The sequence below is a fragment of the Vicia villosa genome, linkage group LG2 (assembly GCF_029867415.1).
Source record: "Vicia villosa cultivar HV-30 ecotype Madison, WI linkage group LG2, Vvil1.0, whole genome shotgun sequence".
Taxonomy (NCBI): domain Eukaryota; kingdom Viridiplantae; phylum Streptophyta; class Magnoliopsida; order Fabales; family Fabaceae; genus Vicia; species Vicia villosa.
Genome location: NC_081181.1, coordinates 166,919,060 through 166,940,232, shown reverse-complemented (window position 1 = coordinate 166,940,232; position 21,173 = coordinate 166,919,060). Strand labels below are relative to the sequence as shown.

The 21,173-nt window shown below is 34.0% G+C and overlaps 1 protein-coding gene across 2 annotated transcripts in view; it reads left to right on the top strand.

The window, feature by feature from the left end:
- Positions 1–20,771, top strand: part of LOC131652857 (7-deoxyloganetin glucosyltransferase-like) — a 29,540-nt gene extending 8,769 nt beyond the window's left edge. Inside the window, exons 1-2 of one of the 2 annotated variants that reach the window (XM_058922837.1) lie at positions 18,626–19,204; positions 19,410–20,760. In XM_058922837.1, the coding sequence (XP_058778820.1) occupies positions 18,676–19,204; positions 19,410–20,341 (1,461 nt within the window). In that variant the 5' untranslated portion in view covers positions 18,626–18,675 and the 3' untranslated portion in view covers positions 20,342–20,760. Of the gene's footprint in view, positions 1–18,625; positions 19,205–19,409 lie in introns of those variants that run through there. The other variant, XM_058922839.1, reaches the window with a different exon arrangement.
- The last annotated feature ends 402 nt before the right edge of the window (positions 20,772–21,173 follow it).

Below are 21,173 nucleotides of genomic sequence, written 5' to 3'. Positions count from 1 at the left end.
CAACTTTCATGTTGGGAGATTTTCGAGTTTGTAGGTGAAATTTGAAGTTCCCAAAATGAGGTCAAAATCACTTAAAAACCCTAATTTTGACTTTTGTTGACTTTTTTATTCTTGATGAATTTTCTTAATTTTTCTTGGTCAAATGACTTCATTAATCATAGGTTGATGATTTTGACCTTCAAAAGTCCATGGTCGACCAATTTTCTCAAAAGTCAAAGGTTGACCCACACAGTTGACTTTTTCCAAATGAACTACAATTTTGTGGATCCTACATGAATCAAGCTCTCCTCTTCAAATGGATGATATGAATGGATTTTAGTGTTGATTTGGAGGCCCTTGAACCATGGTTTGAGCTATGGAGCCATGTTCTGATTAAAAGTCAACCCTCTAGTTGAATTAGGTCAAAACCCTAATTTGGGCACTAGATGAGTTTGGAACTTGTTGATCTTGAATTGGGCCATCCTTGCGCTAGATGAGTTTGGAACTTGATGATAATGATAATGATGATGATGATTATATTATTGAGAATAGGGTGCGATCTCAGTGGTCAAAAATTAGGGTACAACAAGCAAGCCACATGCCACGTAGTTAGATTCCCCATGCTCAGTCAGCCAAACAAGGGATAGGGTCTCTAGAAAACAGAATCTTTATTTTATAAGGGGGGATAAAAAAAAATACTTCAAGGGGGAAACCAAAACTCGCCCTAATGGCAGGGGGCAATCGTATATTTAACCCTTATTTCTTTAATTCTCTACCTATTTTTCTCATTGAAGTTGGAAATTAACCTCGAGTTGTTGAATGATTACATCTTTGTAGGTTGTTTGATTTCTAATAGAATTGTGTCATTGTTAGGAGTGAATTAATGGTAAATTCATGTGTTAAAATAAGTAATTTCTTGTCTAAACTAATGCAAAGTGTGATAGATCCATAGGTTTTTAGTAAGAATTAAACTGAATAAGTTTAGTTCATGTGTAAATCAAATCGAATCACTTGTGGGTACTATTGATGCAGGTTTGGAGCTAGAAAGGAGCTTTACAAGATCATGAGGAAAAGAGAAAGCTAGAAGTCTCAAAGGCAAAGCAAAAAGATGAAGTTTGACAAGGGCGCGCCGCGGGAGTTCTAGCCGGCGCCGCGCACATCCGTTGCCGCGCCGCGGCCGCGACGTTAAAAGCCCAAAACTTATAAATAAAAGCCCTAGCTTCCAAGTGAAAGACAGATCTTTTGTGAGCGAAATTAGGAGAGCATTCTGAGTTTGAAGCCGAGAACAACAATCGAAGGCCAAATCTTTACCAATTGAAGATATTCCGTTGATGAAGATGAATCCCTCTATTAATTCTTGTGTGTTCTTCATGTCTATGGAGAGCTAAATTCCTCTTGGTGAATTTAAGGTAGTAGTTAACCTATGAATATACAATACCATTGATTCTTTCCTATGAACAATTGTTTGAATTTATTATCAATAAGAAACCTTGCTTTTATATTAAATTATCGTGGAATCTTTGATCGAAATAAAAGGTTCTAACTTTTGCCCTAGGTTACTATATTGATTCAATCTCAATTTGCAGAGATGGAATTGTGATTGAGTTTTCATAATTATCGTTCTTTATTACTCTTATCGATATTGATATTTGGAGAGATCGAATCTCATAGCGGTAGAAGTTTATCTAATTTGATTTGCAGACATGGAATCATATTTGGGGATAAGTGAAGATAATATTTCAAATGATTGTTCACTTGTGATTTGATCAATACATTGTATAGGAATAGGTTGATGAACCCTGAAGCTCAACATATTTCCTTAATCGTTAACAAACTTTCAGTATTTGCATTTAAATTATTGTTTAGATTTGATAGCATTATAATTATAAAACAAATCCAATTACTGTTTCTCACTCAAAATAATTAACTATAGAACGGCAGTGATATTAAACCAATCCCTGTGGATACGATATATTACCGAAAATATTTACCCACAAATACTTTCAACAAATTGGCGCCGTTGCCGGGGATTGGTGTCAATATTGCACGCATTGCAATAGTTTTTTATTTTGAGTTATTTCCTTATTTTTAGTTATATTATTTTTAGTTATTTACTTATTTTTAGATTTTTTGTTTAGTTACTTATTTTTAGATTTTTTGTTTAGTTACTAAATTTTAGATTTTTAGTTTAGTTCCTTTATCTTATATTTTTAGTTAGTTACTTTATTTTAGATTTTGTTATTGCAATAGTCTTTTTTTTTATTATTATAATTTTTTATCTTGCTATTTCACTCGTTTGCTAGTTTTGTAGAGGTTTGTTTATCGGAATGTTTGACCCAAATATAAATGTTGAGATTCATGCTCAAAACGAGATCCTAATGCAACAAATGGAGTATCTCCTTCAAAGTATGTCACGGTTCACACCTCAAGTTAATGAGTTTCATGATATCGGATGGTGCACACCGGAAGATGCGATGGAGTATCATATGGCTAACCATGAATACCAACAACAAGGGTTTTCACACTATAATCAAGGTTATCAAAGAGGACCCACTGAGTTAGAGGAAACCATGAATCAATTCATGCCATTCTCTTTAGCAATTCAACAAAACCGGGAAACACAAGATGTTCAACTTACCAAATTCTTCACCGAGCAAAACGTAAGTCAAGTCTCAACTTTTCAAAACCCTATGACTTGTCTAGAAACCTGCAATGCTACTTCTATAAGGAGTGTAAAAGTGATTGATGAGGAAGTTGAAAACAATGATGATGACAAGGAAGATGTTGCTGAAAAGGATAATACAGAGCATATAAACATCAAGAAAAATATAGAAAGCGAGCATGAGCCTTCAATGAAGCTACCTTATCCAAGACCTCCTAAAAAAGTATATGATGTGTTAGTCGAAGGAACAAAAAAAGAGGATATAATCAAAGAAGTCATGAATGAGTTAGAAACTTCAAAAGCTGAAACTTTTTCAAAAGAGAATATGACGGACTTAGAGTTGAAGAAGAGTAGTAATGCAAAGGAGCATAAACTCTCATTGGAATTACTCCTTCTACAAGTTCCTAATAAAAAAGGGAATGAGAGTCACTACTTTCGGCCAATGGAAATGTTTAGCCGTTTGCAAATCACCATCCCATTTTTAGAAGGTTTAGAGTTAAAGCCAAAATGTGTCAAATTCATCAAGGATAGGTTCTCACAGAAGAAGAAATTAACGGATATATCTCTCTTGAGGAGAGGAAAAAACAAATGAAGGAAGAGAGATCGCGAGTTGAAGTAGTAAGAATTAAGGATGAAGAAACCAAACAAGTAAACTTTAAATACTTTTGGGGCTTCACATTGGTAAGAAAAGTACCAATAAAACGAGACAATGGTTGATGATTCAACCATGAACCGTCGAGCCATGCGACGTTAAACGAAGCACTTCGTGGGAGGCAAACCACGCTTCTAATGTTTTATTTTATTTTGTTTATTTTTATTTCAGGAAATAATAAGGGGACATTTCTGGTGAAAGCTAGGAAGAATCAATTGATATGGCAATACCCCTTGTGAGTCAACCCTCTCGGGCTTGTTCTGAAACATTGAGGTCAATGTTTAGTTCAAGTTTGGGGGTGGATTTACTCTTTTGCATTTTTCAATTTTATGCTTTTATGTTTGTTATTTGTCCCCAGTTTAGAATGAGTAGTTCCACAACATAATGAAAATCTCAAGCAAAGTACCAACAATGGAGCAACATGCGTGAAAGTGGTAGTGAGTGAAATTTTTTGAAAAAAAAAAGTAAGTTTTCACTCTCTTTTTCAATAAGTGACAAGGCAGGTATGAATTTTCGAACTCAAACTCCTAATGTGTGCATGAAACTTAGGTTGTTAGTAAATACTTGACAGAAGTTCCTTATGGTACTCAATTTTTGATTGGATCGGCTTAGCCTTAACCATCGTGAGGAAAGCTTTCCATTGTTTACTATATGCAGGAGACCATCAATTACTTTGACATGTTTGTATTTTGCTAAACCAATTGTCGCATCGTTTGTGGAAATCTGTGAAAGTGATTTAGGCACTTGTTTGAATCTGAGAGTTTCTTTAAGCCAATTCCAACGGAAAACTTATTTTCTTCTGTGAGAGTGTGATCCTTTGCTAACCATTCTTTGAGCCTGAGGTCAAGATAAGCATCATAATATGCACCAAGGAAAATACCTGGTGAGTTTTGATCTCAATAAAAAGTTTTGTTTCGAACCATCAACCAAAAAAAAATTTTTGGTGATGTGTTTCTCTTTGACCTTTCTTAGAAAGTAGGGGAGCATTCACATAATCTAAGTACAGGTTGATCTCCAAGTTGGGGAGAATCACAATCCAAAGAAAAGTAAGTACAAGTGGTAATCGGTGAAGGACAAAAGAAATTCGTAGCTCGAAAAAAAATATATATAGAAAAAGAAAAAAAAAGAGAAGAACAACGTTGGAATCTAACAGTTGTTGAAAAAAGAGAAAAAGAAAAACCGAGCTACGAATGAGAAAAGATGACCAGGTGAGAAAGCGAAAGTTATAAAGAAGGAGGAATGAGTTATAATTCGGATGCTTCCCTAGATTAGGAACAACCCTTGATTATCTTCTTTTCTTTGCATCTAAACCACATTACAACCCTAGAAAGACCTTCTGATTCTCAGATTCCACAGGACTTGATGCTAACAATTTGGTGAACGTATGATATGGATCCTTGTTGATTTAATTGTTTGGATGAGTGTTGAACCCCTCTGTTGTTCATCATACTTTTTGATAAGAGTGATTAGTGCTGATTCAATTACAATTGTGTAGTGTTTTGAACTTCTGGAGGTAATTTGCTTTCAAAATTTGTTTCGTGTGTATGTTCTGAGTTTGCAGGAAGAGGAGGAGTATTTAACTTGGCTACTGAATTGAACCACTTGAGAAATGTTAAGTGCCAAAATGTAGTTATTTTGTGTTTGTAAATAGTGGCACTTATCGATACTTTTTGTTAATACCGTTCGAATAATACCCCGTTTTGTGTATAAAAACGTATACTTTGTGAATAGATGTATTTTCATATACTTTTATACTTTTTGATAGTTTTCTATTCAGTTTGTAGGTATTGAGGCGTATTTGGAGCATGAGCAATAACGTGGCGAAGACACGGCTTCAAACGCGCGATTTTGAGCGGCGGAATCAATTCATTCGGCGAATAAAGCTCAAAACCAAAGAATAATAAATCATCAATTTGGTTGCAATTTGTTCATTGTTAGATAGAGCATGGAATAAGCTTTCCAACGCTTCGAACCGGACGCAAATCGGAGTTACGGTTCTCAAGATATGGCCAAAACAAGATTTCAATTTTCTGTTGAGCGGGCTAAGCGGGCTTGACCGCGCTAAGCGCGGTCTGGGCGGTTTGGAAAGTCATTAAATAGGGAAAAATCACATTTTTTAGGGTTATGCTTTGGGGTATTTGTTCCCAAAGTCATCACAACCATTTTTGAGTGGAAAGATGCTAGAAAATACATTGGAGCTGTCAAATGGATGATCCGGGGTTGAATCCTTCATCAATCGGAGCCGACAAACCGTGAGATTTTTGGGTTTTTCTTCTTTTCTTCTCTTTGTGGTTTCATTTGTGGGTTTTGTATATATATACTTTGATCTCATGTATATTTGTCGCCCATGGCGTTGTATAAAGTTGCTATACAATATAAACTTGTTGTTTTTCCTGATTTTTTACATCTTGATGTTTGGGTTATATTTGGTGGGTTGTTTTGCATCTTGATGTTAGGGGTTTGTGTTGTTGTAGAGATAGACCTCACAAATCTTGATTAGGAGAGATAATCATTAGCTTCTTGATTGTAGAGATAGATGAAGAGTTAATGTTCACTTTGTGTTGGTTCGTAATGCTACCGGGTTGTTTGATTGGTGGAGAGATCGTCGATCGAGCAATATTTTTAATTTAACACGGTAAGCTACCGTATGTTTGATTGGTGGAGAAATCGTCAACTAAGCATACAATAGAACTCGTGGAGGTGTTTGGACACGAATGCCGACAACGGGAAACACGTGAATGGTTTAAGGAGTATAGTAGACTGAGTGCAACTGGTCGATAAGTTTAAGTTTGTGAAGAGTAGATTATATGCAATACCTGATAGTTTCTTATATTTGAAGAATGTATTCTTTTTGTGTTGATATTTACTTTTCCATTTCATATTTAAATTCATTCAAAACCGAATTCAAGAACTAAGAATCTGTCGAACGGCAGTTCAGTAGCACTAATCTCTGTGGACACGATAAATTCCCGGATAAATATTTCCAAATCTTTTGTTGCTTGTCGCCTTACCGCTTCAACAAAATGGCGCAGTTGCCGGGGATTGGTGTTTTTATTGAATTCGCATTGCGATAGTTTCTTTGTTTTTGAGTTTTGTGAATATCGTATATTTTGTGCATATTCTCATACTTATATATTTTCTTATATTGATACATGTTCATATTTTCATACTTGTACATGTTTGTGTGTTTGATTTTGTTCCTCTTTACTTTTGATATTTAGCAAGGTGAAGTTGGCTAAACAAATTGAACTCGGATAGTTCGTAAATTCTAAATCTTCACTTTTCAATTTGTTTAGCCAATTAAGGATTTTGTAAATATTGTGTTTTATGTATATTTGTGTTTTTACACATACTTGTATATACTTTTGCTTTTGATTCGTTTGTTAAGTGTTTGGTCAGGTCGCTTTCTTTATGTTGCGTTTGAGGCGAAAGCATTGACGTGTTGCGAGGAAGTCACTTGCCATTCGCGAGACAATAAAAGGCGTCGAGCTAACGACGTAAAACAAGCGCTTGTTGGGAAGCACCCCAATGCTTTTATTTTTCTGTTTTTCTGTAAATGAGTAGTGTAGGTGGTAAGTGGAGGCTGCATTGGAAATTCTAGTTTTCTGGTTTTTCTGGTATAGCGCGCTTAGCGTGCTCACCGCGCTTAGCGCGGCCTGGGAGTTTTGTCCAGTGAACTCTTTTTAATGGTTCACTCGGCTCGCCTTTTTCCACTTCCACCAAGGCCTTATAGAGTAGTAATTATTAGTAATATGTTTTAATTCTTTTGTTGTTGTTTAGACTCAAATTTTGGCCCGATTACTTGGAATCGCATTTGGTAATTCTCCAATTTTGATTGATTCAACATGCCAATTGTGCGGTAATGATTGTTCAAATTTGTACATAGCAAGGTACTCGTTTATCGCTTTCTATAGCATAGCTTGTTTATGAGACTTTTCATTTGTACAATTTTCATATTATTCATTCTTTTTGCATAACTTGCTCATGACTTGAATCACATTAGTTTCCCCTTTTTACCATAAATGTGAGGTGACTTTCCATTATGTATATATGCGAGTGACCGACATTTCTTGTTTTAACTGGATATTATTATGTTTAATCTGTCATTTGTATTGATTTTGTGACTGCACGAAAGTGATCAAGGCACTTGTTTGATTTTGAGCACAACTACCATAGCTAAATATCAATTCACCTTGTGAGTGTGTGAGCATTAGTAACCCCCTTTGAGCCTTTTTGTCAATATCCATATTGTTTTTGCTTAATGCTTGTCTATGAGCGTTTGGTTTTCAATTATGTTTGGATGTTGATTCTTTGTTTCTTGAACCCTCAACTATGATTTATAGTTTGAATTTTTACCTTGCCTTAGAAAGTAGGGAGTATTCTTATTATGATGATAGTTGTATTCAAGTTGGGGAGAGGATGTTTGCTTGCTTATGTTGTGATTGATGTGAGGTTAAGAGAAGAAAAAGAAAAAGAAAAAGAAAAAATGTGAGAAAGAAAGAAAAGGAAAAGAAAGAAAAAAAAAGTTTGAAAAAGAAAAGAACAAAAAGAGTTTGGAATAAGAGTGTGTTAATAAGTTTTGTGTTTGGTGTGAAACTTGTGATGAAAAAGAAAGTTGGATTGAAATTGTATTGTTTGAAACTTTGTGGAAGTAATTACTCCCTTAGGTTTAGGCAAGTTTTTGTTTCAATTAGCTTTAGGACTTATCACTTGTTTGTTAACCGAGCCACATTACAACCTTGAAAGCCCTTGTGATTCGTGCCGTTGCATTTTCAATACTATTTTTTTGGATGAATGCATAATTTTGTCTATTGTTTGCAAGTTTGTCGGGTGTGTGTCAAAGTCCTCACCTTTCGGTGTTTTTCATCTACCGATGAATTTTTGCTAGGCGTGATTCATTATTGAGCTTGTTTTTGTTTAGAATGTTTTGTATGATTATTGTACTTAGGATTGGTTTCATTTTCATGTGTCGTTGTAGGATTGTGGTAAGTATTTACTTTGATTTGTACGTTTTTGGTTTGAACTGTGCAATTGTTTCGTTTTCTAAACTGTGTTGATTCTTGATTCTTTGGATTTTTACTTTTGATTCTTTGAGTGTTTGGCCTTGTTTGAGGACAAACAAATTCAAGTTGGGGAGAGTTGTTAAGTGCCAAAATGTAGTTATTTTGTGTTTGTAAATAGTGGCACTTATCGATACTTTTTGTTAATACCGTTCGAATAATACCCCGTTTTGTGTATAAAAACGTATACTTTGTGAATAGATGTATTTTCATATACTTTTATACTTTTTGATAGTTTTCTATTCAGTTTGTAGGTATTGAGGCGTATTTGGAGCATGAGCAATAACGTGGCGAAGACACGGCTTCAAACGCGCGATTTTGAGCGGCGGAATCAATTCATTCGGCGAATAAAGCTCAAAACCAAAGAATAATAAATCATCAATTTGGTTGCAATTTGTTCATTGTTAGATAGAGCATGGAATAAGTTTTCCAACGCTTCGAACCGGACGCAAATCGGAGTTACGGTTCTCAAGATACGGCCAAAACAAGATTTCAATTTTCTGTTGAGCGGGCTAAGCGGGCTTGACCGCGCTAAGCGCGGTCTGGGCGGTTTGGAAAGTCATTAAATAGGGAAAAATCACATTTTTTAGGGTTATGCTTTGGGGTATTTGTTCCCAAAGTCATCACAACCATTTTTGAGTGGAAAGATGCTAGAAAACACATTGGAGCTGTCAAATGGATGATCCGGGGTTGAATCCTTCATCAATCGGAGCCGACAAACCGTGAGATTTTTGGGTTTTTCTTCTTTTCTTCTCTTTGTGGTTTCATTTGTGGGTTTTGTATATATATACTTTGATCTCATGTATATTTGTCGCCCATGGCGTTGTATAAAGTTGCTATACAATATAAACTTGTTGTTTTTCCTGATTTTTTACATCTTGATGTTTGGGTTATATTTGGTGGGTTGTTTTGCATCTTGATGTTAGGGGTTTGTGTTGTTGTAGAGATAGACCTCACAAATCTTGATTAGGAGAGATAATCATTAGCTTCTTGATTGTAGAGATAGATGAAGAGTTAATGTTCACTTTGTGTTGGTTCGTAATGCTACCGGGTTGTTTGATTGGTGGAGAGATCGTCGATCGAGCAATATTTTTAATTTAACACGGTAAGCTACCGTATGTTTGATTGGTGGAGAAATCGTCAACTAAGCATACAATAGAACTCGTGGAGGTGTTTGGACACGAATGCCGACAACGGGAAACACGTGAATGGTTTAAGGAGTATAGTAGACTGAGTGCAACTGGTCGATAAGTTTAAGTTTGTGAAGAGTAGATTATATGCAATACCTGATAGTTTCTTATATTTGAAGAATGTATTCTTTTTGTGTTGATATTTACTTTTCCATTTCATATTTAAATTCATTCAAAACCGAATTCAAGAACTAAGAATCTGTCGAACGGCAGTTCAGTAGCACTAATCTCTGTGGACACGATAAATTCCCGGATAAATATTTCCAAATCTTTTGTTGCTTGTCGCCTTACCGCTTCAACAAAATGGCGCAGTTGCCGGGGATTGGTGTTTTTATTGAATTCGCATTGCGATAGTTTCTTTGTTTTTGAGTTTTGTGAATATCGTATATTTTGTGCATATTCTCATACTTATATATTTTCTTATATTGATACATGTTCATATTTTCATACTTGTACATGTTTGTGTGTTTGATTTTGTTCCTCTTTACTTTTGATATTTAGCAAGGTGAAGTTGGCTAAACAAATTGAACTCGGATAGTTCGTAAATTCTAAATCTTCACTTTTCAATTTGTTTAGCCAATTAAGGATTTTGTAAATATTGTGTTTTATGTATATTTGTGTTTTTACACATACTTGTATATACTTTTGCTTTTGATTCGTTTGTTAAGTGTTTGGTCAGGTCGCTTTCTTTATGTTGCGTTTGAGGCGAAAGCATTGACGTGTTGCGAGGAAGTCACTTGCCATTCGCGAGACAATAAAAGGCGTCGAGCTAACGACGTAAAACAAGCGCTTGTTGGGAAGCACCCCAATGCTTTTATTTTTCTGTTTTTCTGTAAATGAGTAGTGTAGGTGGTAAGTGGAGGCTGCATTGGAAATTCTAGTTTTCTGGTTTTTCTGGTATAGCGCGCTTAGCGTGCTCACCGCGCTTAGCGCGGCCTGGGAGTTTTGTCCAGTGAACTCTTTTTAATGGTTCACTCGGCTCGCCTTTTTCCACTTCCACCAAGGCCTTATAGAGTAGTAATTATTAGTAATATGTTTTAATTCTTTTGTTGTTGTTTAGACTCAAATTTTGGCCCGATTACTTGGAATCGCATTTGGTAATTCTCCAATTTTGATTGATTCAACATGCCAATTGTGCGGTAATGATTGTTCAAATTTGTACATAGCAAGGTACTCGTTTATCGCTTTCTATAGCATAGCTTGTTTATGAGACTTTTCATTTGTACAATTTTCATATTATTCATTCTTTTTGCATAACTTGCTCATGACTTGAATCACATTAGTTTCCCCTTTTTACCATAAATGTGAGGTGACTTTCCATTATGTATATATGCGAGTGACCGACATTTCTTGTTTTAACTGGATATTATTATGTTTAATCTGTCATTTGTATTGATTTTGTGACTGCACGAAAGTGATCAAGGCACTTGTTTGATTTTGAGCACAACTACCATAGCTAAATATCAATTCACCTTGTGAGTGTGTGAGCATTAGTAACCCCCTTTGAGCCTTTTTGTCAATATCCATATTGTTTTTGCTTAATGCTTGTCTATGAGCGTTTGGTTTTCAATTATGTTTGGATGTTGATTCTTTGTTTCTTGAACCCTCAACTATGATTTATAGTTTGAATTTTTACCTTGCCTTAGAAAGTAGGGAGTATTCTTATTATGATGATAGTTGTATTCAAGTTGGGGAGAGGATGTTTGCTTGCTTATGTTGTGATTGATGTGAGGTTAAGAGAAGAAAAAGAAAAAGAAAAAGAAAAAATGTGAGAAAGAAAGAAAAGGAAAAGAAAGAAAAAAAAAGTTTGAAAAAGAAAAGAACAAAAAGAGTTTGGAATAAGAGTGTGTTAATAAGTTTTGTGTTTGGTGTGAAACTTGTGATGAAAAAGAAAGTTGGATTGAAATTGTATTGTTTGAAACTTTGTGGAAGTAATTACTCCCTTAGGTTTAGGCAAGTTTTTGTTTCAATTAGCTTTAGGACTTATCACTTGTTTGTTAACCGAGCCACATTACAACCTTGAAAGCCCTTGTGATTCGTGCCGTTGCATTTTCAATACTATTTTTTTGGATGAATGCATAATTTTGTCTATTGTTTGCAAGTTTGTCGGGTGTGTGTCAAAGTCCTCACCTTTCGGTGTTTTTCATCTACCGATGAATTTTTGCTAGGCGTGATTCATTATTGAGCTTGTTTTTGTTTAGAATGTTTTGTATGATTATTGTACTTAGGATTGGTTTCATTTTCATGTGTCGTTGTAGGATTGTGGTAAGTATTTACTTTGATTTGTACGTTTTTGGTTTGAACTGTGCAATTGTTTCGTTTTCTAAACTGTGTTGATTCTTGATTCTTTGGATTTTTACTTTTGATTCTTTGAGTGTTTGGCCTTGTTTGAGGACAAACAAATTCAAGTTGGGGAGAGTTGTTAAGTGCCAAAATGTAGTTATTTTGTGTTTGTAAATAGTGGCACTTATCGATACTTTTTGTTAATACCGTTCGAATAATACCCCGTTTTGTGTATAAAAACGTATACTTTGTGAATAGATGTATTTTCATATACTTTTATAATTTTTGATAGTTTTCTATTCAGTTTGTAGGTATTGAGGCGTATTTGGAGCATGAGCAATAACGTGGCGAAGACACGGCTTCAAACGCGCGATTTTGAGCGGCGGAATCAATTCATTCGGCGAATAAAGCTCAAAACCAAAGAATAATAAATCATCAATTTGGTTGCAATTTGTTCATTGTTAGATAGAGCATGGAATAAGCTTTCCAACGCTACGAACCGGGCGCAAATCGGAGTTACGGTTCTCAAGATATGGCCAAAACAAGATTTCAATTTTCTGTTGAGCGGACTAAGCGGGCTTGACCGCGCTAAGCGCGGTCTGCGCGGTTTGGAAAGTCATTAAATAGGGAAAAATCACATTTTTTAGGGTTATGCTTTGGGGTATTTGTTCCCAAAGTCATCACAACCATTTTTGAGTGGAAAGATGCTAGAAAACACATTGGAGCTGTCAAATGGATGATCCGGGGTTGAATCCTTCATCAATCGGAGCCGACAAACCGTGAGATTTTTGGGTTTTTCTTCTTTTCTTCTCTTTGTGGTTTCATTTGTGGGTTTTGTATATATATACTTTGATCTCATGTATATTTGTCGCCCATGGCGTTGTATAAAGTTGCTTTACAATATAAACTTGCTGTTTTTCTTGATTTTTTACATCTTGATGTTTGGGTTATATTTGGTGGGTTGTTTTGCATCTTGATGTTAGGGGTTTGTGTTGTTGTAGAGATAGACCTCACAAATCTTGATTAGGAGAGATAATCATTAGCTTCTTGATTGTAGAGATAGATGAAGAGTTAATGTTCACTTTGTGTTGGTTCGTAATGCTACCGGGTTGTTTGATTGGTGGAGAGATCGTCGATCGAGCAATATTTTTAATTTAACACGGTAAGCTACCGTATGTTTGATTGGTGGAGAAATCGTCAACTAAGCATACAATAGAACTCATGGAGGTGTTTGGACACGAATGCCGACAACGGGCAACACGTGAATGGTTTAAGGAGTATAGTAGACTGAGTGCAACTGGTCGATAAGTTTAAGTTTGTGAAGAGTAGATTATATGCAATACCTGATAGTTTCTTCTATTTGAAGAATGTATTCTTTTTGTGTTGATATTTACTTTTCCATTTCATATTTAAATTCATTCAAAACCGAATTCAAGAACTAAGAATCTGTCGAACGGCAGTTCAGTAGCACTAATCTCTGTGGACACGATAAATTCCCGGATAAATATTTCCAAATCTTTTGTTGCTTGCCGCTTTACCGCTTCAACAAGAAACCTTTTTGAAAAACTTGTTGCATGACTGTTGGTATGATTTGTTGGAGGTAAGTAATTTTGTTTAGGGACAAACAAAGCTCTAAGTTGGGGAGAGTTTGTTAGGAGTGAATTAATGGTAAATTCATGTGTTAAAATAAGTAATTTCTTGTCTAAACTAATGCAAAGTGTGATAGATCCATAGGTTTTTAGTAAGAATTGAACTGAATAAGTTTGGTTCATGTGTAAAGCAAATCGAATCACTTGTGGGTACTATTGATGCAGGTTTGGAGCTGGAAAGGAGCTTTACAAGATCATGAGGAAAAGAGAAAGCTAGAAGTCTCAAAGGCAAAGCAAAAAGATGAAGTTTGACAAGGGCGCGCCGCGGGAGTTCTAGCCGGCGCCGCGCCAAAGTCTCTGTTTTTGATCGCGCCGCGCACATCCGTTGCCGCGCCGCGGCGTTAAAAGCCCAAAACTTATAAATAAAAGCCCTAGCTTCCAAGTGAAAGACAGATCTTTTGTGAGAGAAATTAGGAGAGCATTCTGAGTTTGAAGCCGAGAACAACAATCGAAGGCCAAATCTTTACCAATTGAAGACATTCCGTTGATGAAGATGAATCCCTCTATTAATTCTTGTGTGTTCTTCATGTCTATGGAGAGCTAAATTCCTCTTGGTGAGTTTAAGGTAGTAGTTAACCTATGAATATACAATACCATTGATTCTTTCCTATGAACAATTGTTTGAATTTATTATCAATAAGAAACCTTGCTTTTATATTAAATTATCGTGGAATCTTTGATCGAAAGAAAAGGTTCTAACTTTTGCCCTAGGTTACTATATTGATTCAATCTCAATTTGCAAAGATGGAATTGTGATTGAGTTTTCATAATTATCGTTCTTTATTACTCTTATCGATATTGATATTTGGAGAGATCGAATCTCATACCGGTAGAAGTTTATCTAATTTAATTTGCAGACATGGAATCATATTTGGGGATAAGTGAAGATAATATTTCAAATGATTGTTCACTTGTGATTTGATCAATACATTGTATAGGAATAGGTTGATGAACCCTGAAGCTCAACATATTTCCTTAATCGTTAACAAACTTTCAGTATTTGCATTTAAATTATTGTTTAGATTTGATAGCATTATAATTATAAAACAAATCCAATTACTGTTTCTCACTCAAAATAATTAACTATAGAACGGCAGTGATATTAAACCAATCCCTGTGGATACGATATATTACCGAAAATATTTACCCACAAATACTTTCAACAGTCATTGATGTAATACAAGTTTCAATTCAAAAATGGGTGTATTGTTGTTTTTGGTATAATAGAATTGAGAATTGTTTAAAAATAATACCACAACAGTTGTTTCCATAAACCGTAGTTATAAGTTGCGCGTTAACATACCATCACATGCTACGGTAACTAGCATACATACAATCACATGCTACCTAACAACGCACGTGCTACCATCATTTTATGTGTTTGACAACCGTCATTTTTTGTGTTTCCCGTAGTAGTGAAAAATTAAAATTAAAATCAAATTCCCTAGAGATCTAGATAAAAATAATATTCCTTAAAGATTTAGATTTTAGATGTTCAAATGATTGAATCTTAGGGAATAATTTAATATTCAACATTCTTTCATAATGGACGTCTTTTAGGTTTCACGTGCATCACTAATGAAAGTGTCTTGAATGTTGATACTCATGAAATGGATGACACATATTTGTTTAAGGACGAAGATCATTATTCTCAATTATCACTCGAAACTTATTCCCTCCGTTTCTGAAATAAATCGAGGTAAAAGGTGTTTAAGCAAAAAATGTAGTGTTATCTTAGTAGTTGTTATTCTTGGAGAACAAAACATCTTTGCTCTAATCCATATCATGTTGCAAACGTTTTGTGTGCATTCTTTTCAAGTTCAATCATTTGAATGCGTCAAACTTTTAATAAGTTATTCAAAGATTGACATCCCTTCTTTATTTAACTTGAAGCAAGAATGATTTTCTACACTTGCAATCCATCATTGAAAACTTTTCCCATATTTTTTAAGTTCCAAAATTTCATTATCTTGAGCAAATGTTATCAAGGAAAATGCTTTCACAAGAAAGATATATAGTGGTGGATGTAGATAGTTTGTTGGATTGATGTATTGGTAATATCTTGAGCGTTGTTCCTTCAAGAATGCATGGTAGAGATTCATTGTTGTAGTTGTGTAACATATTCTCTCGATTTAAAAAAACGAGGGAAAACATATTTTCTAATTTCAATAGAAAAATAAAATAAGATAAACAAGCCCCTCGATTTTAGAACAAAATTGAGGTGAAAGATATCTATTTTTTTAAACAATGCATTGTTTACACAGAATATTAAAAAAATCTAGATTCATCATCATCGTTGTAATTCTAAATTTTGTTGCATATATCTTTTCAAAGGTTGAGTAACCTTCTTTGTTTTACCTTGAAAGAATGAATGATTTTCTGCACTTGCAATCTATCATATGGGACTTTTCTAACACTCTTTAGCATGTCTTTAATAGAGAGTAGTTCCAAAAATACAACATGAATACTATTATGTGAGACAGATTGTAAGGGAAAAAATGTTTTGTTCAAGCGCAAAAGAACATTGAAGATTTCACTCGTCTCTCTCAATAGAAAACCCTAACATCTATTTCACTTGTCTCTCTCAAAATAAAACCCTAACATCTATGTCACTCGCCTCACTCATATTAAAACCCCAAACTTATGCAGTGATTTTCTCTTCTTCAAATCTTAAAAAATGGCTACCTTACAGGTTCGTCTTCACCCTAGTTTATGTTTTAAAATCCTTTTTATGTATTATTGTTTAGGTTTCAATAGCTTGTTTCATAATGTTTGAACTTTCTGCTTGTTTTGACTTGTTGGTATGGATAAGTGAATGAAAAAAATTAACGAGGATTAACACATGTTTGCTGCTCTGAGTTCAGCTTCATCATCCTTTCCTTTCATTTTGGACGCCATTATGGGACAAGTACGTTTATGACACATTTTTTTAGTTAATGATGTTGTTACATAAAAAAGTTGCATGTTGTTTAAGGGTTGTTGTTGATGAATGTTGTTGTTGATGTTTGTTTAAGATGATTTTATTATATATACGGTTTGAGTGTTTTTCCAACATCTTACCGAATATATAACTTTTCGGATTGCATTAGAAAATCATAATATGATAGATAAAATTATATATTTGAAAACAAGTTACATGTTCAATTCTAGACAAAATTCTTAAGCCTATTATCCACATTTTACTCTTTAATGATTAAAACTTGGTTTAGTGCTTCTACTTCTTCAATCTTCCCTTTCTTCACCTCTAATTTAGTTTACAAAGTAAATAATATGTTGCAAAATGAACTAGAGATGAAGGAAAGAGGTTGAAGAACTAGGAGCATTAAAACAAGTTCTAACAGTTAAGGAGCAAAATGCGGATAAGAAGCTAAAGAATTATTGTTTAGCAATGAACGTGTAACTTGTCCTTCTAATATAACTTAACTTATCATACTATAGTGTTCCAGATTATATTGAAAAGTTATATGTTTAGTCAGCATTAGAGAAATAAGTATTTCAGATCATTTATAATACACTTAGTGTCTATATCACAACGGTTGTTTAGAACAAGTGTTGTTAAATGTTTTTCTTTAAAGAATATCACAACGATTGTTTAGAACAAGTGGTGTTAAATGTTTTTCTTTAAAGCATATGACAACGGTTGTTTGAAGTAACCTTGTGGTAGATAGCGTACTACTTGACTTATAATCACAGTCGTGCGATCGTGATACATACAACTATCTCTTACTTCACAATGGTTGATCGGACGTTGTGGTATCTCTTTTCCAATAATTGTTAAATGGCTTTTTACGTAGTAGTGGTAATCTATAAAATATAAAAAATACATCATATTAATCATATTAGACACTATGTTCGAAAATGTGAGTTTAATTTAAATTTTTTATGAATGCATTTTTTTTTCCTAAATATGATTATCTCCAATAAAAATAATTTTTAAAAAACAAAAATATAACAGTTCTATATATTAATTCTATGTTTTAAGGGAAATGCTAATCAGTGCCCTCAGGGCAATGGTTAAGGCTTTTAAAATAATAAATTTATAATACCAAAAAAAAAAAAAAAAAAAATAATAAATTTATCTCGGTAATCTGCATATTTAATGTTTTAAGAATTGAAATGTTAAATTTTCTATAAAATATTTTCTTTTTTTAGAATATTTAACCATTGTCCTGAGGATACTGGTTAGCAAGACCAATGTTTTAAGTATATTTTTTCTTTATGTATAAAATACCATCTTTTTTATAAAAAGTTATTTTGAACATATTTTAAACTTTAATACAAAATAATTAATCTACACTCGGACATTGCAAGGGTCATAGTTTAGTATAATTGTACTTTATATTGTTAGGGTTTTTGCATCTTAATGGGTCAATGCTACTTTTGGAAAGATAAACAATAATTTAGATAAATAATATACTGACACTAGCTATAAGTAATTTCTTATACAATCTTGTAAATATTGGTTACTTTCCATAACCTAATTAGGCTTTTTAATATTCCTTTCGAACTTAAATATTTGTTTAATAACAAAGTTTGGTTATTACCACTTCATTTATAAATAAAAAAAATACAAATAAAATTGTAATAAATAATACATAAATAAATAAGTAATTATATTAATAAATACTAGTATATTTGTATCATAAAAGAACATAATTTAATAAGAAGATATTGGAATGGGGCATTTAATATGATTAGCTGGCTACAATCCCTACTAATAGCTGTCTCCAAATATTTGAATCCCACAATAACAATAGTTTATATCAAATATAATCCCGGTAACTAGGGATTGCTACAAGTATTAAACACTATGCGTTTTAAATTTTCAGTAGATAATTTTTTGTCGTATATTCTATCAAGAGTCAACTCTTTACAATGAACACTTGGTATAATTAAGCCAAAATTATTTATTACCTATAATCCATCAAAATCAACTCTACACACTGAACACTTGGTATTAAGTATAATAATTAAGCCAAAATTATTTATTGCCTCGTATTACATGAAAAAACATATTAAACTAAAAAAAAGTAAATATAAAACTCATCTTGTTAAATGCATGACAATCCAAAATTATACGGTATTTGGAAATATGCCACAATACGTGCTCCATTTTATTTATAAATAGATCTCACATTTCCTAAACCAAGATCTCACAGTTCTCATTGACTATCTTTGCAGTTGTCTTAAAATTTCAGAGATGACTAATTCCATAAAGAAAAAACCACATGCTGTCTTAACTCCATTTCCATCTCAAGGCCACATCAGTGCATTGTTGAAACTAGCAAAACTTCTTCACCTTAGAGGCTTTCACATAACCTTTGTAAACACCGAATACAACCACAAACGCTTGCTCAAATCAAAGGGTCAAAAAGCCTTTGATGGTTTCAAAGACTTTGCCTTTGAGAGTATTCCAGATGGCTTAACTCCAATGGATGGTGATGATGGTGATGTTACTCAAGACATGCCCTCTCTTTCTCATTCAATAATGAACAACCTCCATATATTCTTTGGTGAACTTCTAGTTAGACTACATGAATCTGCTATTGCTGGTCTTGTTCCACCAGTTACATGCTTAGTTTCTGATTGTTTCATGCCATTTACCATACAAGCTTCCGAACAACATGCAATTCCAATCCTTCTCTTTTGCCCAACAAGTGCGTGCACCTTGTTATCTATTTTGCACACTCCTACATTGATTGAGAAAGGCGGCCTAATACCACTCAAAGGTAAAATAATATGTGATATTTCTCCATTATATATGTTACCTCATAGGTAATTTTGGAAAAAATACCTTGCATAATAACTTGTGCAATTTCATCAATTCATAGCTTAGCAGAAATCTAAATTTTCTAGTTAAGTAATCCATGATAATCATCTACAGTTGTAAATCTATAGCATCAACCTTTTAACTTTTGTTATTATGACATGCAGATGAGAGTTATTGGACAAATGGTTATTTAGACACCAAAGTAGATTGTATTCCAGGATTGCACAACTTTCGACTAAAGGATCTCCCTGACATTATCAGAACAACAGATCGGAATGATATCAGGCTAGAATTCTTTATCCATATGGCAGATAGAGTTCCTAGAGCATCTGCTATTGTTTTTAACACTTTTACTGAGCTTGAGAGTGATGTGCTGCAAGCTCTCTCTTCTATTTTCCCTTCTCTCTATACCATTGGACCATTACCTTCGTTATTAAATCAATCTGGGCATAATCACTTAGCATCTCTAGATTCTAATCTTTGGAAAGAAGATACCAATTGTCTTGATTGGCTTGAATCAAAGGAACATGAGTCTGTTGTTTACGTGAATTTTGGAAGCATTACAGTTATGACTCCAGAGCAACTGTTGGAGTTTGCTTGGGGTTTGGCCAATAGTAAGAAATCATTTTTGTGGATCATTAGGCCTGATCTTGTCATTGGTGGCTCAGTGATTTTGTCATCTGAGTTTGTCAATGAAATTTCAGATAGAGGCCTAATAGCAAGTTGGTGTCCACAAGAGAAAGTGTTGAACCATCCATCAGTTGGTGGATTCTTGACTCATTGTGGATGGAACTCAACCACCGAAAGCATATGTGCTGGAGTTCCAATGTTGTGTTGGCCATTTTTTGCTGATCAGCCAACAAACAGTAGATTTATTTGCAATGAATGGGGGATTGGAATGGAAATCAATTCTAATGTGAAGAGAGAAGAAGTGGGGAAGTTGATCGATGAATTGATGTTGGGAGGTAATGGGAAAAGGATGAGGAAAAAGGTTATGGAGTTGAAGAAGAAGGCAGAGGAGAACACTAGTCCAGGTGGCTGTTCTTACATTAATTTTGACAAAGTTATTAAGGAAGTTTTGCTTCAACAATACTAAATATTGAAGTGCTTTATATTAGGAAATGTGGTTATGTATTCATCCATTTGCTATTGAACTTGTTTGATTGTATCGATGCATTTAGGGAGAGGTGTTAGTTATATTTAATATGTAACTTTACAAACAAGATTTATTATGTTATTAATGTTTAAGAGGTTTGTTAGTTAGTTTAATGGTAATTGGTGCTACATTTGATAGGAATATCGGAAGATAGCTGAAATTACTTATGTTAGAATTTATCTCGATTCAGATTAGACAGTCCAATAAATTGGATGTGAAACAAAAAAAAGTAAGAGGCATAGGTTTATTGGTTAGAGTTTAATATTGTAATCTTGTGAACAAGTTCAAATGTCATACATGATAGTTGTGGCTGTATGTTAATTTTTTTTCATTGAATATTTAGTGACTATAACACTTATGACCACATGAAATATAATAACATTTGTATTTGTTTTTGTCAACAAAAATCTAGATGCTTGCCATTTTTTATTGTATTCACTTGTGTATACATGTTCTTGAGTAAAAACTTAGAAGCAAGGGAAGCCGGAAATAGAATGATGTTTGTGCTTAGCTTTGGGGATTTGGAAGCAGTGTACTATACACTTTATTCTAAGAGGAGTGTGTTACTTATCCCTCTAGTGGGAGTCCTTTTTTATAGTTTATTTTGGCCTTCAGAACCTCATTAAAGAGGTGTCTTTGGCCTTTCATCGTTACAGACGTTGGGTTCATCATTAATGCGAGATTCATTGATGACACACTCAATCATCAGTTATAGTCGGCTTGTACGTAACAGCTTGGTGTTACCTCGGACCTGTACCGTGACCCTTTGTAT